General features: G+C 39.1%; 1 protein-coding gene across 6 annotated transcripts in view; it reads left to right on the forward strand.

Moving 5' to 3' along the window:
- Ddx4 (DEAD-box helicase 4) overlaps nt 1–11,676 on the forward strand; it is a 305,193-nt gene that overhangs the window by 36,109 nt on the left and 257,408 nt on the right. For all 6 annotated transcript variants that reach the window (XM_032898888.1, XM_032898886.1, XM_032898887.1 and 3 more), the window contains 3 exons: nt 5,345–5,474; nt 7,017–7,183; nt 9,178–9,323. In XM_032898888.1, the coding sequence (XP_032754779.1) occupies nt 5,345–5,474; nt 7,017–7,183; nt 9,178–9,323 (443 nt within the window). The remainder of the gene's footprint in view (nt 1–5,344; nt 5,475–7,016; nt 7,184–9,177; nt 9,324–11,676) is intronic.

Here is an 11,676-nt window from a genome sequence, read left to right on the forward strand (position 1 = left end):
TATTGGAGGCTTCTGTGACAATCACCTCCACCCTCCAAAATAGACATTTCAGGCAGAAAGCTATTGAAGAGAGTCCTTAAAAACTGTGAGAAAGATGCTGAAATGTTTAGCTTTTCACAGTTGATGGATTCTGGCAGGGAGCTGTGTAGAACTCGTCAGTTGTCTTTAAGGACCTGGCCGCTGGTACTTTGACCATGCTTCAGTGAATCTATGAGCAGCACACACTGGACCTGGTGTACTCTGGGGGAAGGGAGAGAGATAAAAGAGAGAGGGTGAACCTGGGAGGAATGAGAAACGAGTATGATTGGGGCACATTGTGTGGAATTTCCAAATAATTAATAAAAAGATTATATTGGGGAAAAAAGATGAAACATCAAGAGTTTGTCAGTGCTTAAAATTATAGGAAATCTTCTGTTTGAATATATTCATTATTAACAAATAGAATTACTCTATTTTTTAAAGAATTATTTTATGCACATGAATCCACTAATATTGTCTTCAGATGCACCGGAAGAGGGCATCAGATCTTGTAACTTTAATTTTTTTCAAATCTTATTTTTTTAAACTTTGATATTTATTTACATTTCAAGTGTTATCCCCTTTCCTGGTTTCCCCTCTGGAACCCCCTTATTCCATCCTCCTTTACCCTGTTTCTATGAGGGTGCTACCCCACCTGCTTATCCAACTCTGCTTCACCACCCTAGCATTCCTCTACACTGGGACATCAAGCCTTCACAGGACCAAGGGCCTCCCCTCCCATTGATGCCAGATAAGGCCTCTTCAGCTCCTTCAGTCGTTCTCCTAACTCCTCCATTGGGGTCCTGGGATTAGTCCAGTGGTTGTCTTTGAGCATCTGTATTGGTCAAGCTCTGGCACAGCCTCTCAGGAGATAGCTATATCAGGTTCCTGTCAGCAAGCACTTCGTGGCATCAGCAGTAGAGTCTGGGTGTGGTGTCTGCATGTTGGATGGATCCCCAGGTTGGGCAGTCTCTAGATGGCCTTTCTTTCAGTCCTGCTCCACTCTTTGTCCCTGTATTTCCTTTAAACAGGAGAATTCTGGGTTAAAATTTTGGAGGTGGGTGGGTGGCCCAACCCATATCTAGAGGCATGCCTAACCTCTAGATATGATCTCAGCAGGTTCTCCCTCACCTTTGTGGGATATTTCAGCTAATGTCATCCCTGTGGGGTCTTGGGAGGCTCTTGCTTTCCTGGCATCTGGGACTTTCTGGTTGCTGCCCCCAGTTCCCCATCCCCCACTGTTACACATCTCTGGTCAATTTCCTGATCCTCTGTATATCATCCCGTTTCCTCCCATACCTGATTCTTCCCCTCTTTCCCCTTCCCCATCCTGTCTTCCTCCCAAGTCCCTCCCACCCTCTATTTCTCTTTATTATTTTGTTCACCCTTCTAAGTAAGACTGAAGCATCCACTCTTTGGTTTCCTTCTTCTTGAGCTTTATGTGGTCAGTGAGTTATGTAATGGATATTCTGATATCCACTTTGCCTAATATCCACTTATCAGTGAGTACATCCCATGTGTATTCTTTTATGACTGAGTAACCTCACTCAGGATGATATTTTCTAGATCTATCCATTTGCCTGCGAATTTCATGAAGTCATTGTTTTTGATAGCTGAGTAATATTCCATTGTGTAGATGTACCACATTTTCTGTATCCATTCCTCTGTTGAAGGACATCTGGGTTCTTTCCAGCTCTGGCTATTATAAATGTGGCTACTATGAACATAGTGGAGCATGTGTCCTTATTACATGTTGGAGCATCTTTTGGGTATATGCCAAGGAGTGGTATAGCTGAGTCCTCAGGTAGTTCAATGTCCAATTTTCTGAGGAAACACCAGACTGATTTTCAGAGTGGTTGTACCAGTTTGCAATCCCACCAACAATGGAGGAGTGTTCCTCTTTCTCCACATCCTCGCCAGCATCTGCTGTCACCTGAGTTTTTGATCTTAGCCATTCTGACTGGTGTGAAGTGGAATCTCAGGGTTGTTTTGATTTGCATTTCCCTGATGACTAAGGGTGTTGAACATTTCTTTGGGTGCTTCTCTGCCATTCGAGTTTCTTCACCTGAGAATTCTCTGTTTATCTCTGTCCCCCATTTTTAATAGGGTTATTTGGTTCTCTGGAGTCTAACTTGTTGTGTTCTTTCTATATATTGGATATTAGCCCTCTATCAGATGTAGGATTGGTAAAGATCTTTTCCTAATCTGTTGGTTGCCATTTTGTCCTAATGACACTGTCCTTTGCCTTACAGAAGCTTTGCAATTTTTGAGGTCCCATTTGTCCATTCTAGAGCATAAGCCATTGGTGTTCTGTTGAGGAAATTTTCCCTGTTCCCATTTGTTCAAGACTTTTCCCCCACTTTTTCTTCTATTAGATTCAGTATATCTGGTTTTATGTGGAGGTCCTTGATCCACTTGGACTAGAGCTTTGTACAGGGAGATAAGAATGGATCAATTTGCATTCTCCTACTGCTGACCTCCAGTAGAACCATCATCATTTATTGAAAATGCTATCTTTTTTCCATTGGATGGTTTTAGCTCCTTTGTCAAAGATCAAGTGACCATAGGTGTGTGGGTTCATTTCTGGGTCTTCAATTCTATTCCACTAATCTACCTGCCTATCTGTACCAATACCATACAGTTTTTTTAAATCACTATTACTCTGTAATACTGCTTGAGGTCAGGGATGGTTATTCCCCTGGAAATTCTTTATTGTTGAGAATAGTTTTCACTATTCTGGGTTTGTTTTTGTTTTTGGTTTTTGTTTTTTTTTTTGTTATTCCAAATGAATTTGAGAATTGCTCTTTCTAACTCTATGATGAAATGAGTTGGAATTTCGATTGGGAGTGCATTGAATCTGTAAATTGCTTCAAACCCTATTTTTTAATGATGGATTTTAAATCCGTTAACATCCCTTTTAGCCCACTACCCACCAGAGGTAATGAAAAAGAAAGGATATGGGAGAAGTGGACCTGTTTAGAAAGGTTCTTTGGAGCAGATCCCATCTGTGCTATCTGGATATTGGCAGTTCAGTTCATAGGTTAGCAGCAGCAGCTCAATCCACTTGGAAACACTTCCTGGATACCCCAGCAGTCCAATTCAGTAGAGTTGGGTTAGCAACAGAGGTGATAAGACCTTAGCAGACACAGCCAGGCCTCAGCCTTGGCTGGGTCAACAGGAGGGACCAGGGTGCCAGGAGAAGTTCTCAGCTGTGCCTTTCTCAGTAACTTGAGACCCACATGTACTCCACAACTGGCGATCTAAACAAGCCTAGGTCAGCCTCTGTCACTGTCCTTCAGGTTGTATTTATACCCTCCAAACATCACATCTTGCTTCAGCATATGAGCTTCTGTCTCAGCTGACATCACTACCAATCAGTCCATGTCCGTGAGTCGGCAAGAAACTGCAGCACACCACCAGAAGGTTTTGGTGTGTTTCCTCTATGGCACCCCAACAAATGCAGCTCAACTATGCAATGTGAGGCAAATACATATATGTTGTTAGCAAAGAATCCTTCATCACGTGCTTGCTTTAGCTAAACATCCTTCTCCTCTGTCTGCTTCAGCTAAACATTCCTTCACGAGTTTGCCTTAGTCTTTCACCTGTGTCCACTTCAGAAAGCACTCCTTCCCGTGTTTGCAACAAAACACCATCAGACCAACTTTCCAAAGAACCCTTAAGTTTCCACTTTGTCTCCCACTTTCTGTTTAAGAATTGTCCTTTTCTCTAACATTAACAATCTATACACAATAGAAATATAAGAACCATTGCATTTTCAACAAATGGCTTATGCATGATAGTCAAACAGTAGTCTAGCAAAAGAGCCTTACATTTCTATCAATGTACAATGAACAAAACCCTAAAATCTATCACTATATAATCATTCAAACAAAACAACTTAAATGTCTATCAATATACAATTAAAGAAAAACTTACATTCCTATTAATATATAATAAAAGAAAAAACTTAAATTTCTGTCAATATACAATAATTAAATAAAAACTTAAGAAATATACAGTAATTAAATAACCTTAAATTTTATTCTGAAAAAATAGCTATAGCATATATTACCCAGTCTCTGGCTTTATCTAGTGTCTGTATTATCTAGCTATAGCATTTATTGCCCACTCTCTGTATTGTCTGTCTGTCTCTTTGAAGTTGATTTGCATGTTTTTTTTTTAAGAAGTCAGTAATTGAGACAGTCTATAAATTATTTGGGCTATTTGCTTTGTGAAGACATCCATGTCTCAAATGATAAGAGGTTTTCCTTGGTCCAGTCTGATTTTTGTAAGTTTTGTTGCTGTTCATATTTTCATCCCCTGTAGGTACATGAACATAAGCATGTCCGCATCTTAATACCATTGCAGGTTTCCATTCTGTCAGCACATCCCTATAGTGTGTTGGTTGGCCTAGTGCCTGTTTTTTTTTTTCACCAACATTGAGAAAAATGAGAGTTAACAAAGCATTATTTAGTCTGTCTCTGGGAGTTTTTAATTCTCCTTTTTTTTGTTTACTAATCATCTCTTTTAAGGTACAGTTCTCTCTTTCTGTAATTGTGTGTCTTGTGGGATTGTGCGGTATACAATAACAGGATCCCATTCAGATGGTTGTGAGCCACCCTGTGATGTTAGGAACTGAACTCAGGACCTCTGGGAGAGCAGGCAGTGCTCTCAGCTGCTGAGCATCTCTCCGGCCCCAGAACTACTTTTGAGTGCTTAGTTTTTCATGAATTATCCATTGGTTCATCCACAGTTCATCCCCTGGAATTTTAGTGTTTTCTTTTTTTTAGTGCTTATTGTTTATAAACCACTATCCTTTTATTTTTATAAAATTTAAAATAAATATTAAAATATCTTTAATGTCAAATCTTATAGTTCTTTTGCGAAATTTAGGTATAATTGCTTAGATTAGTACTATGTTGATACCTGATTTTAAATTGAGTAAAAGAAGAGAGACATTTTCAAAAATGAAAAGCATGCTGGTAAATTTAGATAATGTCTGTTCCCAAGGATGAGTAGATAGCATTTGGATGTTGGCACTGAGCAGGAGGCCCACTCTCCCTGCTTGCCAGCAATAATAGTACTAGAGAGTTTGTAATCCCTTGTGTGAGTTGGCAATTGGGAGAAAGGATGATAGTGGTACTTGAGACAGACTGAGTTTTTTCCTATTTGTTTTATTTGCTTTTTGACATTATAAACTTCCCCCTTTCAACAGATCTTAACATTTTTTAGATAGCCGAATGTTTTTTTCATTATGGATCTTGTTGTAAAGTGACAAATGAATAGTTTCCAAATAACTAGAAAACGACATTTCTCTTGTCTATAGGACTTGTGTAAGAGCTGTTGTCATATATGGAGGAACCCAGTTTGGGCACTCAATTCGACAGATAGTACAAGGGTGTAATATATTATGTGCTACTCCAGGGAGGCTGATGGATATCATAGGCAAAGAAAAGGTAAGCCTTTCAAAGCAGGTTGTTAGCCTGGTGGTTATTTTATAGGGAAAGGGAGGGGATTATAAGAGGTGTATTTCCTGTGTTTTGGTTCTATTGGGTGCTTTGAATTAACTTTCATAATTGTGAAGATAATCTCACAGATCATAGTGTTTTCTATATTATACTTGGGGAAACAAAATGAGATTAACAATTTACTCAAAAAGTCTCTAGTTAGCTCTAGTCAATGAGTTAGAGTTAGAATCTGTATCTGATTTCCGTAATATTTTACTACATGGAAGAAAATAAAATGAATATTTTTGTATACTTTCATATACGTTTTGGTGAAGTAGTTTTTTCCTAAGATACATTCTTTGGGGCATCAATAACTTTGCCTTCTATTAAAGCATGTGAATGGTAGTAATGTGAGTTGTTAATTTTCTAAGTCTTTTAAGAAAAAATTTTACTTGGGAATCTCATACCCAATTATAACATCTCTTAATTCTTTACGTTCATGCTAATGAACTGCAATTGAATATTTTGCATTCTTACAAAGGTTGTACTTAAAACACCTATTGGTAAATAAACCTTTAAAATTAATTTTATTAAAAGTAGCTAAAGAAACCAATGTGAGATTTTTTACTAACATTCTTTGTGGTAGTATCAAAGTCACTTGCAGTTCCAGGACAGCCAGAGCTACATAGTATAGTGAGAACCAGTCTCAAAAAAAAAAAAAAAGTTAATCTATTTTCAGTATTTAATGGTATTAGATTTTATTTTCTTGCATTAAAGTTTAATCTTTATCATGATTTTATCAAGATTAGATAATATGAATTCATGCTGTCTACTACAAGTTAACTATTAGCCATATGTGACTACATATATTTTAAAATGAAAAATTTAGTTTTATGTTCATTCAAACTACGTATGGCTAGTGCCTAATAGGCTAGACACTGAAGATAATAGAACAGTCAGGTAATTACAGGAAGTTTTAGTATAAAGCATTACTGTAGATATTTTAGGTTTTACTAAACTTAATTTGTAACACATTTTAAATATTAGTAAATGTTTAGGTCAGCTATATTATGATTATCTATGATGATACCAACAGTTCTTCTCATTGTATGCCTTGATATTCTGTGTGTATTAGATAGGTAAAACACCATGACCAAAACCAACTTGGGTGTCACGTCTATTATTGAAGGAAATTAGGACAGGAACTCAAGGCATAGCAGGAATTTGGAGGCAGGAACCTGAAGCTGAGGCCATGGAAGAATTTTGCTTCCTTATAGCAACCTATGACTTCCAGACCAGAGGTGGTACCATACACTGTGAGCTGGGCCCTCCCACACAAATCATTAAGTCAAGAAAATGCTCCACAGGCAGGTTGGATGAAGGCTTGTTTTTCAAGTGAGATTTCCTTCCCAGATGATTCTAGCTTGTGGGGTCAAGTCGACATACAACTAGACAGCATAACTTTTGAACACTTGAAATTGTGAAGCATATTTTAGCTTAATGTAAACTAGTATGTATGTTCTGTTTTTGTCTTTGACAATATCCTTAAAGATTGGTCTCAAACAAGTCAAGTACTTAGTTTTGGATGAAGCTGATCGAATGTTGGATATGGGTTTTGGACCAGAAATGAAGAAGTTAATTTCTTGTCCAGGAATGCCATCAAAGGAACAGCGCCAAACTCTTTTATTCAGTGCAACTTTTCCAGAAGAAATCCAGAGGTAAATATTTTTCTTTTCAAATACAAAAGTGTAAATGGTAGTGTGTGCCTTCGGTCCCAACGTTCAGGAGATAGAGAAATATGAATCTCTGGTTTGAGATCTGCCTCAAAATTAGCTAATTTAGAGTAGGTAAAAAGCCTGTCATGCAGGTGTAAAGATCTGAGTTTAACCCCTGCCACACTGCACGAAGTTGGCTCCTTACACAGGGCTGAGGAGGCAGACAAAGCCCTCGGGCTCAGGCCAGCCAGTTTAGCTTGTTATAGGTGGATCCCAGATTTCAGTAAGAAACTCTGTCTCAGAAAAGAAGGTTGACCTCTGACCTCCACGAGGACAACCATAACACACAAACATGCAGATGTATGAACATGTGAGCACACTTGCATGCACATATATACAAAGAAACAGATATATACCAAGTGAAAGCAATGTGAACATTCTGGTTTCAGATACTTGAATTGCTTTTTTAAAAGAGCTTTATACATGCAGTACAAAAGTAAGCATATGCTTTAAAGTTTGCCATTTTTTTATTTTTCAATTTTACTCTTGACTTTGTGTTATCATTATAATCTCTCCTCATACCCCTCCCCACCCCTCCCCTCCCCTCTGTCTCCACTCCTACTGTGTGTATTGGTAGCTGGGAATCAGTGTTTACTAAAGCTATCCTCACTAGGCTTATTTTTAATCCTAAATGTATAGTATTTAGGAGAATTGGTCTTTGGTAGAAAGTTCACAAACCAATTATTAACAGATATTTGGGAATTATCCTGTGTATCCTGTGGACTTGTAAATTTGGAGGTTGGGATTACACATCCTTCATAAAATAGCATCTTCTTCTACCAACTAGTCCCTTACTTGGCACAGGGAGCCTAAATAGTCTAGGCCATGCCAATAGCCTACATTCAGCAGAATTCTTGCTCTTTTATTTGATAAAACTGTTCTCTTTGAGAACTAGGGATTCCATTCCTCTCTTTCTAAGAGGAAAATGATTTCCCAAGTTGGTTGACTATTGGGGGAGTGGTGGTAGATGGTGGACTCTGGCTTGCACACCATATAAAACCCATGTTTCTAGGACTAGTATGTTGGGTTGTGTGGTGTTGCTTAACATCTTCTCATAGGAAGTTGCCTCCAAGGCTGTTCTTTATAGAGAATGCACAGTTCATGTAGGCTTGGAGCTTGTAGGTAGTGCAGTGTGTCTGTTGATCCTTTCAACTGTGGGGGCAACCTTACATGGCCCAATTATTCATGGCCCTTGACTCTTATTTTTCTATATGTATTGTGGCATGAAAAACCTGTAATTTGGTTTACTCATAATCATTTATTTACAGAAGAATAACTTAAGTAATATTTCAGAAGACAAATCTGAACAATAGCATGTATTCATAAGTATTGAGGTTATAATAGAATTGTGTTTTAGGATCACATTTTAGTCAGTCCCTCCTTCCCTTACTCCCTTTTATGAGACAGGGTCTCATAGATCCCAGTCTGGCTTCAGGCTCACTATGTAGCTAAGGGTGATAGTGAACTTCTGGGGATCATCCTGCCTCTGCCTCCTGAGTGCTGAGATTATAGGCATGCACCACCACGGCCTGGCTTATGTGGCACTGGCAGTCAAACCCAGGGCTTTTACATGTTAAAGGAGCACTCTACAGCTGAGCTATATTCTCAGGCCAGTTTTTAGTTTAAAAAAAATTCTGCTTGTTACAGTCAGCATCGTAGTTCATATTTTTATTGTTATGTACACATTTCACATAATTCTGCATAGACAGAATTCACTGGAAATTCCTGTGTTCATAGTTTGACACAAATGTTTTGCTACTGAGTTTATATTTTAAAGATACTAACATTTTATTCTGATCTTTGAAAATAAAACCTTAATGTTAAAAGATGACTTTCCCACTGTTCTGTGTTGCTGTCTAGTCAATATGAGATGACATTGATAGAGCTGAGCACAAGTGCGTGAGAGCAAGCTAAAGAGCACTGTTTCCTCTCTTAAGGTTGGCTGGCGAGTTTTTAAAGTCAAATTATTTGTTTGTTGCTGTTGGGCAAGTGGGAGGAGCTTGCAGAGATGTGCAGCAGTCCATTCTTCAAGTTGGCCAGTATTCAAAAAGAGAAAAACTTGTTGAGATTCTACGAAACATAGGTACCTCAATTTAGTATAATTATTTTTGTCATGATTTTTGAATTTTAAACTACTTATTTTTAAAGTCATCATTGTTACCTATAAATTTTAATAAATCTTAATTTTCTGTAAATCTTTATAAATGACTATGGTTTAGTTTTTTGTATAAATTATGTGAAACATTCCTTTAGCGCTATAAAAGTTAAATATAGAAGTATTTGAGACTTAGTTTAATATTTTGGCTAAAAAAGTATTTTCAGTAGAAAATATATATTACATATTCATCATATATTTCATATATATGCATGTGGAAACTGGAAAGGCTTATAGTCACACCGCCTTTTTATCTACTGAGTAACAGTGATACTGTTATCATGCTTTCTTGAAAAGGCAACAAGCAGATTGAGCTGGAAGCCAGCAATCCAGCCTACATAGCAAGACCCAATCTTCAAAGGAAAACAAAATGAGCTCTTGCTGATTTTAACTGGCCCTCATTTCTTACCTACTAAGGGTGGTCCATATTCATAAGATTTGAAGTGTTTCAAAGCTAGAGTATACTTGAGACTCTAGTACTGTCTTTTCATAATAAGCATGAGAAATTTTTTCTCTGCCTTCTTCCAAAATATTATTATTTTAATTATCTCAATCCAGTCATTATCCGCCTCCTGGTGTGCCCTCCGACAGTTCCTCATCCCATTCCTCCACCCTCATCTCCAGGAGGATATCCCCACAACCTCCACCCTGCCAGGCCTCCACACTCCCTGGGGCCTCAAGTCTTTCGAGGGTTAGGTGCATCTTCTCTGAGTCCAGACCCGGCAGTCCTCTGCTGTGTATGTGTCCCCACATATCAGCTGGTGTGTATGCTGCCTGGTTGGTGGCTCTGTCTGAGAGATCTCGGGGGTCCAGGTTAGTTGAGACTGCTGGCCTTCCTATGGGGTCACCCTCCTCCTCAACTTCTTTTAGCTTTTCTCTAATTCAACCACAGTAGTCCCCGGCTGTTGTGGTAATTATTAAAAATAAATGGGAACTTTTATCCCACTCTAGTGCCAGCACCATAGAGCCACATGGCATCTGTGGAGTACCTTCATCTCAGTGGCAGCTGGTTCTAATGTGGCACCAGGCCCATGTTACCTTTTAGCTGGCCTCTAGCCCCTGGTAGTCTCTCGGCTCTGTTGCTGCGCCCTCTCCTGGCTGTCTCTTCCAGCTAGAACTCTCTTGTCCCAGCTACCCAGTAAAATCAGGACACTAGGGTTCAGCAGCTGGCCTATCCTCCCTGTCACAGACTCTGCTCACCTCCAGCAACTGCCCCTGGTAATTATAGTATAAACTCCCTAGCAACCTGTTAAAATTAAGACTCAATAAGCTGTAATTTAGCAGTCAGATTTATATGTTAAATTCCCATTCCATATAATAAACTCAGAACCAGTTGATAAAGATATAAACTGCCCAGCTAGATAAAGGGATGGATTTCTATAGGTCAATTTATCTTAAAAAATATTCATAACTACCTATGGCTGTTTAAGACCACACAGATCTGCGTTGTCCTTTTCTGCCTCCAGCTTAGTTCTTTTTTTTTTTTCCTTCTCTCTCTCTTTACAAAAACTTTGTCCCCGCCTCACTTTTTACTGTCCAGTCATGGGCCATGACCGAGCTTGTGCTAGCCCTCACCTGCATACAGACATCAACCTACCCCTGGCTTCCACCGATTAATTGGGTTTACGTATCTACTTTTGTCTTGGTCAGCTGCTTGTTGGGCCTCTTGGAGGGAAGCCTACCATAGCATCAGCAACAGTGTCAGGCCTTGGCTCCTTGAGCTGGATCCCAATTTGTACCTGTCACTGGACCTCTCTCCCTCAGACTCTTCTCCATCCCTATTCCAGTAGTTCTTTTAGACAAGACCAACTCTGGGTCAAGAGCTCTTGAGTGTTGATAGCAACCCCCGTCCCTCCAGTTGATGCCCTGTCTTTCTACTGAAGGTGGACTCCACAAAGGTCCTTTGCTAACTGTGGGCCATTTCATCCCTTCTGTCCCTGAGAGTCTCTAACCTCCCAGGTCTCTGGTACATTCTAGAGGGTCCCCAGACCTCCTACCTCCTGAGAGATCGCTCTGTTTCCATTCATTCTGTTGGCCCTCAGGGCTTCACTCCTGTTCCAAATTATTTTTTATCTTACATTGTTTGTTTGATTCTGATTTGTTTCTTGAAGCTTTATTTTGAGCAGGAGACATTGTATAGGCATCTTGATATCTACTTTATATGTGCTGTACTTTGCCCCCAACTTTAGTCTCCTATTTTAGTAAGACTGTTAGATTTTGAATGTCAGTGTTGAGTCAGAGAAAAGGAGAAATCAAGTCACTTTATGTAATAATGAGCAAA

The sequence above is a fragment of the Rattus rattus genome, chromosome 3, assembly GCF_011064425.1.
Source record: "Rattus rattus isolate New Zealand chromosome 3, Rrattus_CSIRO_v1, whole genome shotgun sequence".
Classification (NCBI taxonomy): Eukaryota; Metazoa; Chordata; class Mammalia; order Rodentia; family Muridae; genus Rattus; species Rattus rattus.